This window comes from Gouania willdenowi, chromosome 12 (assembly GCF_900634775.1).
Source record: "Gouania willdenowi chromosome 12, fGouWil2.1, whole genome shotgun sequence".
Classification (NCBI taxonomy): Eukaryota; Metazoa; Chordata; class Actinopteri; order Blenniiformes; family Gobiesocidae; genus Gouania; species Gouania willdenowi.
In genome coordinates, this window is record NC_041055.1 from 24,354,842 (window position 1) to 24,374,899 (window position 20,058).

Sequence of the window (20,058 nt, forward strand, 5' to 3'; positions counted from 1 at the left end):
GAAACATTCACTGGAGTTCAATATTTTCCACTCAAGCGAATAGCGAATGTAACGAAAAAACGTGATTGCGCATGCCGCGGCCAAAGCTGTAGCCACGCGAATCAAACTGTGCCGACCAACAGGAGACTTTGTATGTAATCGATCTGGTTGCGTAAACATTGTTACCACTTCTGTTGGTATTTTCCCCTTTTTTCGTCTCATTTGGTAATCTGAAGTGTCCCTGGTCTGCCTGTTTCTGATCAAGCTGCTATCCCTACTTTTAATTTAATAATTTTTTTTTTTACATGCATCGATATTAAACATTATTGCTGGAAGATAATTTTCTATTATTTGCATTGTTTTGTGATACACAAGGAATAAACCACAGAATTTCCAAAAATAGTCTTTTTTCTGTTGTTTCTCATCTTGGTGATCTGCTTCATGCTTTAATGCGATTGCAGTTTATGTTCACTTTTCACAATGAAGGATGTGTAGTGGTTGAATCAGAATCCAGTAAGTGTGTGTCACACAGTTAATGGTTTGACTCGAGAGCTAAGTATGAATGCGGTGTGAGGTCATCAATATAGCCGGGGGGTAAAAAAACATTTATTTCAGTTTTAAGTGCCTTTGTTGTTATATATAATATACATCGTTTAAATATTCTGATCAAAGATATGGAGAAGGCTTCTGTTTGGCAAAATTAGCTGCTGTCGAGCATCACTGAGCAACAGGAAGAGATGAAGTTCTGTACTTGATTTGGCAGGTCTCTCTTTGAGCTTTGAGAAGGAACAACACTGCATCACCATTATTGTCATTTTCTTAAAGAGCACTTTCACAAACATGCTGGCACCCCATCATCTTCTGATGAATGCCCAGCTTAATGTAAACTCCATTATTTCCCGATGGCGCAGACAAGGAAACAGCAGTGTCTAGTCGATACGATGGATGTATATATTTATACCTTGTATGGAGCCGGATTCCAGCCGACTGTGGTGACGCACAAAGCTAAAAAAGGTCCCATTTCCTGGCCCCACACAGGAAGCAAAGGAAAGACCATGGCTCCAACCGGGCTCGTGGAAAAGTAACCATAATAAACATTTCTTTTTAACGTGCCCCTGCTGGGAGAAAGAGAGACAGCTGGATGGGAGGTATGAAAAATAGGGATCTTGGAGGAGATTGTTGGACAGAGAATACGAAATCCGAGCTGACAGAAAAGAATATAAAAAAACAGAACTACTCATTTGCAAAATCTAAAATAATAATAATTGTTTCCCTTTTTGCAACTTCCTTCCAGGTTAACAGCAACTCTACTATTACACTGCACGGCAATCAACATCACAACAATGTCCACAAGCAAGACTTTCCCACCCAAAGCGAGGAGCTGGTCGAGTGGGCAAAACAAACATTCGGGGGCGTGACTTCATTCACCACAATCAAAAATCTGAAAATAATTGAATACGCAGGACTACAAGGTGAGAAATACTCATTCAATATTACAGTATTCAATTTAAACACATGAATTCTCCACCTACTGTGTTTTTTTTTAAAATTTTAAACCCTTTTGTGCTCTTGCAGAGTTTATTGTAAGGTTAGGCTCCATTCAATTATATAAAAGAAGAATGCATACGATCCATCAACTTTGACACAGTCGCCTTTTATCTAGGATAGTCAATCTGCCGCTTTGTTTGGTCTCAAACGGTATGTTGGGAACAAAGTAATTACAGTGAGCGCAGCATGTGGCTCTGGCTTACATAACACATGAGGGAACGTTATCGAGGTTGAAATGCAGTTCTTTCCACAGCTCTGCTCCGAGTGTCCATCATTTACCTTCTTTTACCTAGAATGCACATAAGAATAGCTTCCATCTGTGTTAAGGCAATGGATTCGGCTCCTAATGATTGTAATTTTGCGTTTATAGACAGAATTTCTCCCGCTGATTGCCATCAATTTAATGATTTTCCAAACGTTCAGGTGTGAGTGAAATGATCACGAGAAGCAGATGTTTTTATTCAAATCTCCGAGCACTTCCTAAACTGTTGCATGTTTGAAATGCAACACCTGCTCCCAGACAAGCTGCCCATCCGGCAGAGTCTGAAGCAGGAGTCGTAGGAAATCAACAGCTTGGGTAAAAAAAACGAAGCGCTGGAGGACTCAACTCAACATCTTCAGCACTGACAGCGTGTCACTGCATATGACAGAATGTTTGGGAAATGGAAGGCATGGATGAATGGCTGCTGATGCTAAAGACAGCTTTTTAAAAAAAAACAGATTTCAAGTCAGCTTCACGGCTGACCAAAGAATGAATATTATTGGACGTCACCACTATTCTATATCCAAGCAAAGCTTTCTCGATGCAGGATGAAGCTAATTTGATTTTCAAAGTGGTTATCCTGAAAATTTGACTGTTTTTGTTGAAGCTTTTTCCTCTAATTTCACTTAAACTTAAGTTGTTTAATTGTTTAAACCGACTCTCAGTTCAAAGCGGCACAATAATGACTCACACTATGAAAAAAAAACCTGACATCTCTGTTTTGTCCATTTCCATAGCCTGCACAGCAGCGCTAGGGGAACTTGTGTGGGCTTTGCCGTAGGCGTTTAAACAGGCAATCAACAATGATACACCGAAGCTGAAAACTTACAAGAAGTACAAGATGTTACCCATTATTTACTTTACTTTGTTGCGAAGCTATGGTATGAACCTAAACATGCAAAATGCATCATTAAAAAGAGTTTACGGCGTCTGCAGAAGCATTAGTCAGAAGCATTTGTGGTTAAATAGTTTGTAGGTTTTTAAAGCTTAAACCAAATATACAGCCTTACAGCTGTCTTAAGATAATAAGTAAAGGTAATTTAATGTTTGTGTTGGTGTAGTTTTGTGGTCGTGACTTTTCAAACTACTGTCTGCTTTCATAAAAATAGATTTTATTGATCGATAAACATTATGTACAGTATAGTGGAAAGGTTTTCTACTCTGGGAATTTGCACCAACAGACCTCTGAGAAGTTTTTTTTTTTTTTCGGAAAGAAAAGAAAATCTTTAGCAAAACTGATGAATAATACACTAATTTGCATTTCTGAAGTGTTTTTCATTTAGAGTTTTGTGTTCTTTTATATAATCCTAACTATGATCCTTGTGTTGTTAATGCTCTTTTTTTGTATTATTATATCAGATTAGATTAAAAAAAGTATTTATTTCAAACATGTAAACAGAATATCATAAGAAACAACGAAAACACAAGATTCCCAACACAATTTTGCAATTCAGTTTACATTTCCGAAAAGCAGTGGGAAGAAGTACGGTACATACTTATTTAATCCCATTACTATCCATAAATCATTTTTTTTTTGTTAAATAACTAGCTTCCTATTATAATAATTAACAACATAAGCTCTAACAAAGATTTACAAAGGATTTCAAAAACACAAATTCACAGTTAACATCTACCAAAATACAATTTTACAATTAGCAAACAAACAAACAAAACAAAATAGAAATTTACTTCTAAGGATTGTCCTCACTATATCTATTAAAAATAATTTCTTTATATTTTTTTTCCTAACTCCCCAAACAGAAATGCAAAAACTTTTCGTGGTCGTACGAATACTTGGAATTTTCAAATTAAATAGCCCCTCTTAAATTATAAAGTCCCTCTTTTTGTATAAACATGTTTTGAATATTTGCTGCTTGTATTTTTTTTTTTTTTTTGCCCTAAACATTATTTGCACTTTTTGTAGCTTAAATACGGTCAAACCAGTGAACGGTATAGAATGTGTGATTTGTTAGCTAAAACCGCATATAAATGATGATGCTTTGAGGGACAGGCCAAGACAGGTCACTCCTGTGAGCCATTATCAGTCTGAGCATAATGCCCTTTCCCATTAGGCTGCTTCCAATGTATGTGTACTGGTTTCTGCCACAGATGTTTGGTTCTCTGTTGCATGGCTCCCCAGTGTTCACCAACAAAACGCTGTAAAGCACACTAGCACACTAAATTGGTTGGTTCCTCCTAGCATCCATCACACTAACCCAGACAACATGTTGAATCACTCTAAAGCTCACAGTAATTGTGGTCGTTTAAAGCCGATTGGAGTCACAAGGCTAAATCTAATTTGGTGGTTTATGTTTGTTTATTGTACATAAACAAACATAAACCACCAAAATATTGTTAGGGTTCCCGAGGATCCTTTAAAAGTCTTAAAAGGCATTAAATTCATGAATTTAAGTAAAAGTATGATTTTATGATTGCAATTATTCACATTTCAAAATAAATGGTAAAATGTGTTTTTTTTAAAATGTATAATTGACCGTAAGATCGCGGAATTACATTATCGAAACCAACTAAATGACAGTGATGTGGTTGCAATGGGGCTTTGTGCAGGTGTGTGTCATGCTTGTAGCAACTTGCAACAACATGGGAAAATGTAAATTTTATGAAAATTGCCTGTTCAATGAAGATTTTTCATAATGGCTTTTCTTAATGGTTTTTATTTTTTGTATTTTTGTTGTTGTTTTATAGATTTCTCACAATTTTTGTCGTCATGTGTGTTTTTGGAGTGATATTTATTACTTTAGTCTGTTTTTTGTGTATTTTGCTGACATTTTTATGTATTTTGCTGTCATTTTGTGTGTTTACTTTGGGTGCCGCCAGTTGCACATCTGCACTAGTGACTTGAAAAAATGTACCCTAACCCTGTGTAATTGATATGGCGTTTTTCCCCCCCAATTGTGTTTACTGTGAAGTTGGTCTAAAATTTAGTTTCAAATGGCAATAAAAAGTCTTAAAAAGTGTTGAATTGAATTTGACTGAAGCTGTAGGAACCCTGTATGTCATTAAGTTTTAAATAAATGAATGCATTTGCTTTTTAAGGAATCAAACTTGGCTCTGACGATTGTATGCTTGAAAATGAGGATACTTTGGAGAAGCATTTTATTAAAGTGGAAACGGCACCCCAGGCCTCTTCCTTCAAATATTGTTCACCGCAGCAGCCACTCCCCAACGATGAAGCTGAGCTCCACATCATAAACATCCCAGAAATCGCTAACATCCGGTAAGTTTCCCCAACATTTTTCTGCAGAATTCTTGGTGAACTAATCTCCTGACACGTTTTATGTTCCGTTGGTTTGCATTTCAGCAATGTGTCAGTGCGCGTGGGCACAAAGAAGACCCGGGTGTTACTGAGAGGCCCTCAGGGCACGACTTGGACTCTCATCAATCCACAGCTCACTAAGTTTGGTGTAAGCTTGTAAAATGTATTACTTTATAGCCTCGATCAAGGACAAATCCCCATTCACGCATTCAAACGCAGAGATACTTCTTTCTCCGTGCTGGAAACCTTTTTTTTTTCCCGCATTCGTGACTGTCTTCAATATTTTCCTTTTCTCCACAGTCTAACAATGACGTGCTGTTGCCCGCCATGACTCACAAAATCCCGCCGTTGTTTATGCTAAGCAGCGACATTGCTGAGGACGTGCAAAAGAAGGCAATGGAATATTTCAAAGTCTCCACGTTCACCAGCTACACTGAGTTCAGACCCGAAGGTGATATGCCATTGGTAATTCTCGGGAATAATAAAGACAACCTTGGAGGTAAGATTAAAAAAATGATTACAGTCAAGAGTTTCTTTAGCACAATTATGCATATATAACTTGGCTTATGTACTGTACATTCTCTTATTGCTGCATTTAGTGCAGGTTTTTAACTATTATCCATGGGGTCAATTTGACCCCATTCAATGTTTATCATTCAATAAAATGATAATAGTTGGCCTTTCAGGCGGTTGTGCCTCGACTGTGGAATGCCCTCCCCAACCACTTGAGGGTACCACAGTCTATTGAGGCTTTTAAAAACAATCTAAAAACCCACCTCTTTTGTATTGCATTTTCCTAATATGTTTGTTGCTGTTTTTACTGTTTCTACATGCTGTCTTTACTATTTTTACATTTGGTTGGTGTTTGGTTTTTGTTTCCCTTTAGCACTTTGAGATGTGTTTTCATATGTAAAGTGCAATACAAATGAAATTTATTATTATTATTATTATTATTATTTTTTTGCCTGATATTTCATGACTTTTACTTAATCAATTAGTACACTTGATTAAGCATAAAATGATCATGATGATAACGCATAGTGCACTCATTGGTGTTCCTCTGGGGTCAATTTGACCCCAAGCTGTTTTAGCCGTGTAAAACTTGTCTGTCAGTGTGTGAACCATATGTGACCCTACATCTCCACACTTGTTGGAACCGCTCTTTCACAGTGAAAGTGACGTAGAGGAGAATGTGTCTGAGACAGAGGACTTCATAGTGAATAACTCCAAATACAGTATGTTACAAAAAAGGAGATAGAAATAAGTAAATACATATATTTATGGGAGGAGGGGGAGGTCACCAACTTAGATTTGAATGAAAGATTTTCAAGATACATTAACTCTAAAACTGAAAGTTTGATCTGATGGTGGCGCTGCAGGAAAGGTCATATCATCACCACAACCAATAGGATTTATACTCTTATCATTAATGCTGTCAGTAAATTTAAGACGATTTGGATGAAAACTATTCATGGTAAATTAATTCTAATTCAAAAGTTGGGCCTGATGGCGGTGATAGAGAACAGGTCAAGGTTTTATTATCAAGGAATTATTTATGTATTCAACAAATAAACAAAATACCTGACACAAAAACGTAGTTAACAATTTTCTGAAAATCATTTTCTGGAGGCAAATATCCCTGTGTCAGATTAACCCTAAGGGTAAAATGTGTTAGTAATTAGGGATGTCCCGATACAACTTTTACATTTCCGATGATTCCATGATTCTGATATTGCAGCCTTGCATATCGGCCGATACCGATATTGATCCGATATTTGCATGAATCATACATACTTAAAACATTTTTTTTCAATTCTTTAAAAAAAAAAATATTAATTACTCATTTTGTAGAATGAAATGTTAGCAAAGGCTTGATTAAGTGATGTCACTCAAACAGAGAACAATAGTCAGCAACAGTAGGTATGAGGAAAAACTGACCCATTTATTATTCATCAATGTTAACCTTAAACATAAAATATACAATCTATAATTTAATAAAATTACATTCCCACATGGTCGACGTCACTTCTCTTTCCCCCAGTAGCGCCACACATTGTTGTTGTGATCATGTGGGCTCTGGGTGAGAGTGTGAAGGCTTATTGCTGCATTGCCGCCACCTATTTTGTTGGAGTGTGAACCACAGTCACCTATGGATAGAAGTTCTATCCAAATATATATATATATAAATGTAAAGTATATATATATATTTTATCGGAGCACCTATATCGGTGATTTTAGATGTAGACCGATAAAATCCGATATTTGTTTTCTGGCTGATATCGGACCGATATCCGATATCAATATCGGATTGGGGCATCCTTATTAGTAATCTTTGAAGATAATAGGAGGGTTGTTAACACAGTTGTACAATATATATATTTTTATATACATTGCTATTAAGTCAATGAATTCCATTAGATTTTCTTACAGTTACAGAAGCAGTGCCTGAACAAGTCATTCCAATTACGACAAAATCCCCTCGTCAGATGCCTCTGCTGATGCAGCTGTACACATCACCAGACTTCCGTTACCCACTGGACTCCAACACCAAAGTCCAAAGTGACAAGAGAATTTATGCAGAGGTAAGCAGAAGAAATAAACCCAGGATATGTTAGAAAACCTTAACGGCAACAATAACATGTTAAAGCAGAACTAAGTAACTTGCACTTAGCGCTCACTCTAAAGGTTCCTTTTGGTTATGTCACTGTCGTAAAAACTCTGCGTCCCCCGCCGCCTGCCCCACCCCACAGCTACATGCGCACAGTGACACTAAGGGTGCTTTCACACATACAGTATAGTCCCATGTGACTACGTGAACAGTATGAGGAAGAGAGACAAGTCAAATAAATAAATGGTGTGTGAGTAATACGGAAGGGAGTGTGGAAATGTGTGTGATGTGTTTGTGTGCTGACAAAGCAGCTCTGAAAATGGATGGATTGATGGATATTTGTGTGTGTGCTGCCTGATGGAGCACTGGGTTGCGAGTGTGTGTGCACGCCTGTTGCCATGATGAGAGTGTGTATGTTTGCTGTGTGTTGCTGCTGAGCTGTCACTGCATGGAGTTGCTCCGTTCCTTGGACAAAGGTCTTCTCTGCCTTTTTTTTGCTGGCTCCGCCATGATATAAGTTTGATAAAAGTGAATTTGTAGACAACCGTGTGGGCTGGTCATAATCTAGCATTTGTTTGTTTTGGGCTGCCCTAAAGCAGTACGTGTTGCTACCGGGTCGGAGGCAGGAAAGTTGCAAGTGCTGTTTTCTGGGCAGAGACAGCAGGGGGGATGAAAGACACCCCGATCACTCCATAAACACTTGTATTACCCTCACAGGGACTTTGAGAAGGATTTATTAAGGTGAAAAAGTTACTTAGTTCTGCTTTAAGGTTTCATTTATTCAGACAGCTCTAGAGAAAAAATATCACTGGGGTCGTCGAAAATTTGTGAAAAAAAGGTTGGAAACCACTGCTTTAACATATTATTTAAAAAAAGAAGACAAAATGAAGTTGCTGGAAATGAACAGCTACAATAAAATGTGAAAACTTCATCGGGAAACATCAGAAATAAATGTGATTCCAATTTTCCTGGTTTCTGTTTGGTTTCCTGCAGATTTCTGGTCACACTCTGGGCGGAATTGTGTTGAAGATCAAGGTGATGAGCTGTTTTGTGCGCTCCAAAGGCTCGTGCCCCGTAGAAAACGAGCTGCCCTTCATTCCAGAGTCCTGCCCCCTTAATTCTTGTCACAACAGCACTCGCCTCAGCTTCTCTTTAGACCAGCTCCACGATCTGACATCCACCATGTGGGACTTTGAATGCGCCGTCAAACTGTGCTACAGCGAGGTGGGAAATCATTGAGTGCTGGAAATCAAACCTATCAAAAATGTTTCTCATTACAGTTTAAACCTGGGCAAAATGTCCTTTGAAAGCACTTGAAAGGAATGCGACATTTTGCAGTGGATAAACGGCATTTATTTTCAGCATGTGACATTGAGTCTTGATATTTTTTTGCCTGTTTTGACTCATCCTCATAGAAATGTGGAGACGGAGGAAGGGTGAAGAGGAGCCTTGAGGTGACCCAGCCTTGTCTGCAACCTCCAAGTGAGTTCAGTTTAAACTCCAACATGTGGAATTCAATTTGTAATAATTTCAATTTGGTATTGTATATATCTTCTTTCTGGTGGTGGCCATGAGAGGAGAACAGCTATTTATTTACTCTGTAAAAAGAAAAAAGAATTGTTTGAAGATGAACACCCTATAAGCAGTTTTCTCCACATTAAACTCTCAGAAGAAATACAGAAAGCTTTAAATTACCTTTCAGGCCTTCAGGCTCTAATTGCTAAGGTGCTTGGTGAAGCTATTGTTGCCTGGTGCTGTAATTCTTATTCCTATTTTTTTGCTTTCAGTCGACTAATGACCGGTGCACCGTCTGTTGTCATAGCAGTGAACTCCGGATGTGCTGTGAAGCCAGTAGGGGGTGGTGGGGGGAGGTTGAGGGGCGGGGCGTCGTCCTTTAGGAAGGCCTGCAGGCTGACCTTGTGGCCACAATCACAAGTAATGACCCTCAGGGGAGGAGGGGCCGGGGATCCTTTGTGTTTTTCAAGTGGTGGCTGTCCAAACTCAGTCACTAAGTCTTGCGCAATTTTCAGCAAACACAATTGATTAAAAAAGGAAAAAAAGGGAAAGATGACTTTCCAAGCATAGATAAAAGGTGAATAAGACGGAAGTTCAGGATGATTTTGGAGGACAAGCACACAAGGAAGTAGATAAGATGACAGAACATATAGCTTTTCTTCAAAAATAAGATATTAGATTAGTTCAGTACAGGGTTGGGGTCAATTACCCATGTTCAATTACGATTACAATGACCAGCAATTTTTCCAATTACAATTCAATTACAATTATTTTGTATCCTCAGAAAATCAATTACAATTACATTATCTATCACTAAAGTTCATTTACAATTAATCACAATTACTGAGCCTGAAATAAATAACCTAATAAAAGTTAACCGTCCTCTTGTGTTAGCTTTCTGTTAGCATCTCAAATGATGATGGGTCTAAAATCAGCTGTAAAATACACTAAAAACAATTATCTATCATCTAATTTCTTTCCTATCTATTGGTTACCTTGTTTGACTTCCTAATCAATGAAAATATAGGTTTTAATATTTTTGGTGTGGGTGTCAGAGCCTTTTTTGTGTCAGTATACTTATTGGTTTCATTTTTTTTTTAAATGGTAAAATGTGGGAAATCTTGGTATGAAACATATTTTAATAATTGTTTACTACATATGTGTAGAACTGCACATAGAACTACAACATGGTTCCCCAGTTTTGCGTTAATTGACATTTTCTTAAGAGAATTTTCATGGCAATTACACTTACAAAGTCAATTATCTAAACTGAATTACAATTTAATTATGATTACAACAGCAACAGATTTTTAAAATTACAACATAATTGTAATTAATTATCTACTACACAATTATAATTATAATTGACCCCAACCCTGGTTCAGTGTTTCTCAAACTTTGTCCCCCCTTTGTCTGACTACAACATTTTGCTCAGAATACTATGAAAAAACAACTATAGATCATAATGATGGAATGAACGATTGATTACACACATTTTAAAGAATCCCATTCTGCAAATAAGTCAAATGAAATAATATTTAGTGCCTATTTAATACAATAATTTCTATAGTTATTATTATTTCTGATCATCATCTTGATATGTTCTAATCAAGGTTATTTGTTGGTTATGATAATTATCATTTTTAACTCAAATAAACATCATAAAACCTTGTATTTTTATTGCTTTCACTCTTTCGCCCAAGTACCCCCTGCAGTGCCATTGCGTACCCCCATTTGAGAAACACTGGATGAGTTGACACTTGACATTAGGCTTCCTTTTTACGTCCTTTCCCTCCTGAAGGAAAAGATAAACATTGGTATGTCAGTGCCTTAACTACTCATACACGCTTTCCTGTGTCCTGTTTGACCTCCACGTACGTCATTAAACGTGTTGTTTTCTTCCTCTGGGGAGCTACAAGATCAGTAAAATGCATCTGTTTTTAATGCAGAAAAAAGCAAATGTGCTGGCTTTTAGTATACAAGCCAGCAACTATATCAGCAAGACTCAAGTATTGTCTTCTGTTGTCAGCCATTAGTGAGCAGGATTTAGTGCTCCATTCAGCAATCCTTCCTGTCCGCTGGTTCTGCTAAAGGGAGTTACGGTGTAGAGCCCCCTCCTCTCTACCTGACTGGAGCTTCTGCTTCCTCCTCCTGTTTGTTCAGCTTGGCCGTCAAAGGCATTCTTTGCACAAGCTATCACGGCAACTAATTACATTAAAAGACCCTAGAGAGCTGATGTTTGTGACCTCCTCAGGTTCAAGGAGTGATCTTTGCTGAGAGAACAATAAACTCAGATGACCGTCTGGAATGCAGTTAACCAAACTATTCACAGGATGTCACTGTTTCTGTGCTCTGATTCAGGTTCTGTGTGTGTGTGTGTGTGTGTGTGTGTGTGTGTGTGTGTGTGTGTGTGTGTGTGTGTGTGTCTGTGTCAGTGTCTGTTTTTTTTTGTTGTCATATGAATACTTCCTTACACTTTCATTGGCTGTTAAGATGCATGACGCACAATTATTGGAATCCGTAAAGATCTCTATGATGGTTCCTTGAACAGGTGGGAGAAGTAACTGATGAGTCGTCATTTTAATATAATCGTTTATAATTGATGCAAAAATGTCCAATAATTGGTTATAACGTCTTTTAATCAGCTAAAGACATAGTGTAGGCCTCAAAGATCAATAAACACAATAACTCTTATTGTGATCTGTTGTGTTTACCCCCAAAAACGCATTTCTGATGTTTTCATTGACTAAAATTTGCGACAAAATAATAGTGGATGTTTATTTTGGGGTTTACACAGAAAATGTAATGTTTACAGGACTCCACATCCCACAATGCAATGTGCGAAACTTTTCTAAAAATGTCAATAAGAGAGTGTTGACGATGGAGACCCACATTTTGTCACATTCATTAAATCGCGACCCACTCTTTTTTTAGAATTCAACCGACCAAATTTCGTTTTTCAAAAAAAAAAAACATAAGTCTATACATTTTCTTTGTGCAACATCAATTTCACAGCATGCCTGTCAAAATGTTTCTTACAAAATAAAAGAATAAAAGTCCACCATGAGAGACATTAAATATTTATTTTTGACCACCTGTCCGGGACACACTTTTGGGTCCCGACCCACCAGTTGAGAATCGCTGTTTTACACTGTCTTTAAAATGTTTTGTCTCCAGCAGCTTTAAATAGGTAATTTACAAGAAATACTGTAGAAGGAATGTTAACAGGTATATTAAAAGTGGTGTGGTTAAGCTACTGATTTAATTTATAATATCTAATGAACTGTAAATAATATATAACTTAGAGCATCCCTTTTTATTTGGTGTTTGTTTATTTTATTGCACATATTACAAGCAATAATGCTTTGTCTGAATGCAAAAAGGCTATAAAAACAGCAATTCATCGTTGATCACAGTGAGAAACAATGAAATGGAATCGTAAGTTGCTTTAAAGATTTCCACCTCTTGATTAGTCTCGTCCAAATGATATTTTTCAGTGTTGCTCTGTAGGGGGCAGAGACTGATGAGATCGGGAAGATGATGCTTTTGTTTGGGAATCACTAGAACTTTCATCATTGTGCAAACATGATAGCTCAAGAATAATGTGGAACTTGAAAGTATTTGAAAATGTTTTTCACAATATAAGATCTGTGTATCCAGAAATGTGAATCCACAGTTCCGTGAGATGTCACATTAAATTGGCTACGGGGGGGAAGAGAAAGCCATCATTGATGTACAACTGCATGTACTGCTCCATAACGAGTGAGGCACAATAGGATGGCCTTCACAGGATTGTGCAGCAGTGCTGTTTGTGGGAGTGTTTGTGCTTTGTCCTTGTCCTTCATGGCTGTTTTTAAGGAAAGTCTTCTTTTAAACCTGTTGGCCCCAAGTTTTAGTTGCATTATTTCACAGTAAACCTGAATAAGTTAGCAGAACTCAAAAAATTTAGGCACTCGATTGCCTCGTTTTTTTTTTTTTTTTCAACTTTAAAAATCCAAAATATTATGACTGGCTTCTTGAACTTTTTGATAAAAGTCAAATTGAAGTGCTATATGTATTTTTATCCCCCACTACCAAGTGGAAGGGAGATATAGATTTGGGCTCTATTCATCCATCCTTTCGAGTTAAAGGGGACAGCTTTTCTCAGAAACTGTTTAAGATAAAATAACCAAATTCGGTGTGTGACTTCAGGGTATCAATACCTTGATGGAGTTCGAAAATGAGAAGCGTGCAGTTATTTATAGTTATTGCCCTTGTTCCATTTTTTTGTTTTGTTTTTTTAAGTTATGCTTACTTATAAACAAAGATAGTTCCATTTACTCAAAAATTATTAGTTGAAGTTGGAAAAAACATTACACCAAATTGACATAATTAACTTTTTCTATAACTTTGAGCATAAACTACTTAATCTATTTAATTACTTTGAACATTTGGGTTTACAGTGTATGTTTATTAGTTGATTTCATGGGGTTTGTCCCCCCAGAACATCACAAGGTAAAGGTCAAATCGATCATAAAATTAAACCAATGTCATATGCTGGACAGGTTTATAGAATGTATCTCATAAATATTAATAAAGACCTATAGCTAGAATTTTATACAGGAAATTCAATGGGATATATTTGTTTAAAAGGTGACTGAAGCACAGTGGAGCTGTTGGAAATGTATTTTCTCTAATTGTTGGCTCCAGTCATTTTGAATCTAATCTGGTTCTAGAAAGATAAACATTAAATTAGTAATTAGTGTGATCATATTTATCATTAAGCTTGAGCTGTATTAAGGCCTTCTCTCACAGTCCAAAAATAGTGGACTTTTCCCCACCTCTTCTATTGTCCGACCAATTTACTGCCATTTTGGCTCCAAAATGCAGTAAATTGTTGTTATTTTAAGGATTATTACTTAAGGATAATGAGGGAACACATGGTATAATGGTGCGATCATGCAGCTCTACAGAAAGCCTGAAAACTACCCCCTCTTCCAACCAAGTGTGTGCATGGAGACAACCTAATCCTGCATGATAACAGTCCTGTAGCACTGATTTTTCGATAGTTTTTAGCACACTGGTAATCATCCGGTGTCACGGAAAACTGTCCAGTTATTCAGCGCTTTCTGCATTATTTATTATATTTACATCTGTTTATTATCTGTTGGCGTACAGTAGATTTGCAATTTATCCACTAAAACCTTTTGCTTGAATTCATCTTTGTGTCTATTACGCTCATTTGTGTCTATTACAGTTACTCATTAACAACAATCAATACAACGCTCTCTTCATGCCTAACAACTTACGCTGATTTGATAATAATTGCCTCTTCAGATCATACAGAAAACTCACGTATAAACATTCTTTCATTGTCCACTCATGTTTGTTTGTTTTTTTTAAAAATGTAATTTGGCTCTCCAATCTGTGTGTTTTATTGATTTTCAGAAGACATTCAGGAGATCAGTATAGATTGACCTTAACTTCAAGAGTTGATGGAAAGTTTGGTATTGCCATCAGGCATTCTCATTGAAGGCCTGATGTCTGTTTTCAAGTTAATGAGTATTGACCAGGACAGGACAGAGTTTTCTGCAAAGCAAAGAGACTACTCTGTGATCATAGAAATCATTTAGCATTCACAATTAAAGTAGAAACCTACCAATAGCAAGTTACTCTAAAATTGTAACACATTTTATATTACTAGTTACAGGCGTAAAAACGTAAAATGTGTGTTACAATATTAAACCACCTCCAAAAGTAGCTACACTACTTTAAGTTTCTTGTAGCTAATTGCACATTTATGTTATATGAAGACATTTTAAAATATTAATCCTCTTACATTGAATGGTCCTATGAATGGTATGCCATAATATGGAGTCGGCGCAGTAGGGTCCGGTGGGAGGAGCCCTGTTAACGCGCCCATTTTGCGTACTGCCCTAATGACTTACGCAGCCCAGCTTTGCCAAGAACATAAGTATCTTTCCCACTGAAAATTCTACCAACGGCTTGTTCAGATCATAGAGGATAGTGCAAAACCACAATATATTTTAACTCAAATATCTAGTTCCTTCACGACGTAACTGCTATTCACAAAGAGAGCTACGCAAGATCCGTGGCTGCCAGTCATCGTCATATATGACGTGAAATCCCGTTTTTCAACTTCAAAGAACTTAATTAAAACAAACTTCACAGAAAATTGAGCACTTGAACACAATATAGGGTGATAATAACCAAGGCAGTGGCTATTTGTACAATTGTTGTATCAATATATCGACATTCTATCCATACACAGCGCCCCTCATTGGCCAGTTTAGGTCACGTGACTAAGACTAAACCTAACCGTAAACCTAACCCTAAACCGTAAAAATTGTTGCGATATAGTGTTAAAACCCTAAACCTAACCCTAACCCTAAGACGCTACGAAAGAGAGAAAAATACTTACCATTACCAGCCACACAATAAATGAGAGAAAAAGACACAAGATCACTACAAAATACACAAAAATAAACAGAGAAACATTCAAAATGAAATAACAAACAACCAAATGACACCAAAAACACAAACACTGAGAGATAATAATTTAAATAATACCAAAAACAAATAAAATAAGAAAAGAAAAATAACTGAGTGATAAAACAGTCAAACAACAATAAAATACTCAAAATGACACCAAAAACACACAAAATGATGATAGAAATGATCTTGATTAGAATAAGAACTGAAAATATAATAGTCAGTCTTGGTTCTACACCATGTAAATGATATGATAGAAATAAATCTATTCATGAAGCACTAAATATGTAAGTTTCATTCCACTTATTTATAAAATTAGTTTCTTTAAAATGTGTGTTATCACTCATTCATTCCATCATTACTTTCTAAATGTATTTTTTCACAGAATTCTTAGCAAAAAGTTCTAGTCGGACAAATGGGGTTGCATGGATTCAAAAGTTAGTGAAAAGGGGTACTTGAGCCAAAAAAGTTTGAGAACCACTGTTATAGATGATACTGTGTACTAATTATTATTATTATTATCTTTCTGCTGTTAAAGATATACAGTTCTCAATAATACAAAGCAGTTAAAAAAGCATTGTCTCTAAGAGCATTACCTCTGTTGCATGAATCATATAAATTAAAAGACCTCTGCGTGCACAGTTCTGTAAATGATTGCTTCCCTCGGAGCTGAAACACTTGCGTTAGAATGGGAATTGTTGCAGATGGCTGACTGGATTTTTGTGACAGTTTATAACAGATTAGATTCTGGAGGAAATCTCATTGTGTGAATGATGGCGAGAAGTTGATGTCAAATTGCATTTGAGAGAGAGAACGTCTAATTTGGTCAAATTAGATACGGAGGAGGACGTTCCTGGCTGGAATAAAGTATTTAGGTACAGTGGATTGTATTGTAAGAATTTGCAAGACATGAACCTGTAGCTGTATTATAATTACCGAAATACTGGTTTGAAATTCCAAGATCTTACTGAAGATGATTTGGTTGACAGCTATGTAGAAGCACTGCTTTAAATGACTAATTGGCAATGGCGGCTCAGGCTGCTGCTGCATACCAAAATAGTCAAATATTACTTAGTTGGCTTGATTTATTTTGAGCTGTACATAATATTCCATCAGTGCTTTCAGTGAGAAGATAAATACTTTTTTTAAATGTCAACAGGCACAAAAACACTACAATCTGGTTGAAATATTTTGATGGTGCACTTTTTATTATGTTACACGGTACAAGACCCCATATCATAAACCCTTGACATCCTCAACTAGTTGATCCCAATGATAGTCATTTGCAAAGGAGATACTGTATTATTTTCACCAGTGTTCACTTATTTGTCTCTTAGCAGGATGACGTGAAAAGTGCAACATTTTTAACCAAATGAATCTGAATCTGATTCTGAATTTTTGGGGGAAATTCTGAATCTGTTAAAAAAGAAAATTGTAATATAAAAATAATGGTTTGGATTTATACAGCGCTATTATTCATTCACGCCAGTCACTCACATTAGTCATACCGGTGGTGGTAAGCTACATTGTAGCCACAGCTGCCCTGGGGCATACTGACAATTTATACCCATTCATACGAGGGTCGAGAGATTTGAACTCCTGACTGGACGACCCACTCTACCGCTGAGCCACGGTCACCCCAATGGCTAAATCTAAAAAAATTCACATCTCTGTTGTAATTGAGCAATTTTTATGAAATTAGACTCAGTTATGTTGGGTTGGTTCCTCAATTACCCGATCGAGTTTCATCCGGATCAGATCCATTTTTCCCAAAATTGGTGGTACATTTGGACCTACTGTATAGTTATTAATGGGAAGAGAAATTCCTTCCACGCCTTTAACGCAGGAGTGTCAAACTCAGTTTAATTCAGGGGCCAAATATGAAGTAGTTTGATTTTAAATTGGCCACAGATTTTAGGAGGAAAAGAAGCAATTTGAACATTAATGTCCCAAAGTTTGTACTTTCCACCACTTTTACAAATCATACATAAAGTATGTAAGGTGCCAACAATATCTACCAATTGGTTGGATATGTAATGTGATGAGACTATAGAACATCATCCTGACCTTTTTTGACTGAAAAAACATGTCTTACGTTGTTTTTTTTTGCGTCTTTTTCAGCCCCACCATGCTTTGACTTTGGCCTACCTGGTGTCTTGGGCATTGCATTTGGAGGCTTCCTTATTGGAGTGCTACTTATTGGAGCACTGTGGTTTATCAAAATTAAAACAGGTAAATATATATAATAATTATTCTTCCAGTAACAACAGGATGAGATTCACATCTAGCTTTGTTTATTATAGGGTACCCAACTGGGCTGGACATGAGCTCGACTGCAGCCAATCTTCCTGGTAATAAAAAAGTTATATTTGACACATTTTGATTATTTTGAGACGTTTTCTTTTTTTTTATTGTCTTCCCTACTTTGTTCCAGGATGTCCTTGTTCAGGAGCAAAACGGCAGCCAGTCTCTACCAACCCCTCCGCCTCTGAGAACAGCAGCGCTAATGCTAGTATTGGGAGCACCCAGAGCACACCAACAAGCAGCATGGCATAAGAGTGTGCAACTCACTTCAAAGTCACTAATACAGGTTTTTAATTAGTGACTTTTTTTGTATCTTAATGCTCAAAAGTGACTGTAGCACCCACAATCTCTCCTATTTGACTTCCTAAAGAAAGAAAAAAAATTGCACAATCCAAGTGCTGAACATTCAATGTTTGAACTGAAAATGTGCCAGTGTGTTATGGTTGGGTCAGGCTGGGTGAAGTGCAAACATAGTCAAACCAGTGGCCTCTAATGTTTGAAATGCCTTTGCCTCTTTGTAAAGTCAAGCTCCTGGGCAGGAAGTTAAAGAGGGCAAGACGAAAAATTGGCTCCCAGCAACAGGAAAAACAAACCATATCCCCCCAAGAGCTAACAGGAAATTCACTACATTCCTCTCGATGAATTGTGCTTGTGTGATGGCAGCACAATAATTGTTAGGAAGGGGAAAAAAAGGGCAGTCCAAAGGCAATGTTTGAAATGGATGAAAAGCAGTTTTCTCTTCACATCCAAGAAAGAAACGTGTGTTCATTGGTAAGGTCTGTCCAAAAAAGAGCATCCACTGCGTGTGTCTGTAAACATCAGGATCTCAGAATCCATAAAATACTCACTTTGAAAGTGTATTCATAATTATTATTTGGGTTTATGCTAATGGTTACTAGCTACCTCTTCTTATATATTGAATTCTGGGGCAAGTACAAACATAAAACCAGAATTCATTAGTGAAATAATTGTTCTCCACTGTATTGATTTTGAAATATTCTGCATTGTTTCGTATTCTTCCATTTCCACGAGATTCACTAGAAATCGTATATAATGAAATCACTCTTAAGCCCTTTTATTGAAACACACAAAAAACAAAAGATTTTCAAGGACCTTGTTTCGTAAAATAATAAGTACTTCTATATTCCACGTACTTCACATTTAGATGGATGGCTGTATTTAGAGCTGAATGTGCTTGTATGAAGAGTTGGTTGAAATGATTATTTCCCATGTTACACTAGCATTAAATAGATAGAAAAGCCATTTATAAAGCTGTAAGAAAGACAGTGTTTCTGAAGGACAAGCTCAAGTAGGGTTCTATTGCGTAGTATATGTTCTTGCTAGGAGAAGAAATGAGTCCATAATGTCTGAACATTTTCTATACCCATAATATGAATATCCATACAAGCTTAGAAAACCTAGGCAGAAAACTCCATAGTATGTCTGTAGCTTTCCTGTCCTTTAATGATTAGTTTAATACTTGATACAATGTTTTTCTCTAAAATCTTGCAAAATCTTAATGAAAATGAGTGACCTTTTATTAAAGATGTGAATCATACATACCTTTATTGCTTATTTTGTTTTGTGGGATGTTAGAAAAGGCTTGATCTAGTGATGTTACTAAAACAGAGAAAAACATTCAGCAACAGTAGGTTTGGAAAAAAAAACTGACCTGTTAATTATTAACCAATGGGTTACATAAAGCTTAAAAAACAAGTATATTATAAACTAAAAAAAAAAAAAAAAGAAATATTATTTTCATGACCCTGAAAAAACATCAATAAATCCCCAAACAATTGAATTTTTAAAGTGTAAAATAGCCACTAGATTAATCTAAACATAAGAATATTTAACAAGAAAATAATTACAAAAAAATGATTAAGGAGGCCCTGAAAATATTTATCACAAAACCAATAAAAACTGATTTTTTTTTATTTTTTTATAACAATTCAAGTTCAGTTCAGTTGTTAATTACTATTAGTGTTTAGTTCTGTCAGCTATTGGATAGAAGGTGCTGGAGCGGAGTTGAAATTGACATTTTTGTTAGCTTTTTTGCTTTTATTGGACGTCTTT

At 36.5% G+C, this 20,058-nt stretch overlaps 1 protein-coding gene across 1 annotated transcript in view; it reads left to right on the forward strand.

Annotated features, from left to right (window-relative positions):
• eng (endoglin) overlaps nt 1–19,804 on the forward strand; it is a 55,720-nt gene extending 35,916 nt beyond the window's left edge. Inside the window, exons 5-14 of the mRNA XM_028462160.1 lie at nt 1,274–1,451; nt 4,847–5,027; nt 5,112–5,214; nt 5,367–5,565; nt 7,497–7,648; nt 8,668–8,898; nt 9,090–9,156; nt 17,803–17,913; nt 17,985–18,032; nt 18,116–19,804. Of these exons, the coding sequence (XP_028317961.1) occupies nt 1,274–1,451; nt 4,847–5,027; nt 5,112–5,214; nt 5,367–5,565; nt 7,497–7,648; nt 8,668–8,898; nt 9,090–9,156; nt 17,803–17,913; nt 17,985–18,032; nt 18,116–18,237 (1,392 nt within the window). The 3' untranslated portion in view covers nt 18,238–19,804. The remainder of the gene's footprint in view (nt 1–1,273; nt 1,452–4,846; nt 5,028–5,111; nt 5,215–5,366; nt 5,566–7,496; nt 7,649–8,667; nt 8,899–9,089; nt 9,157–17,802; nt 17,914–17,984; nt 18,033–18,115) is intronic.
• The last annotated feature ends 254 nt before the right edge of the window (nt 19,805–20,058 follow it).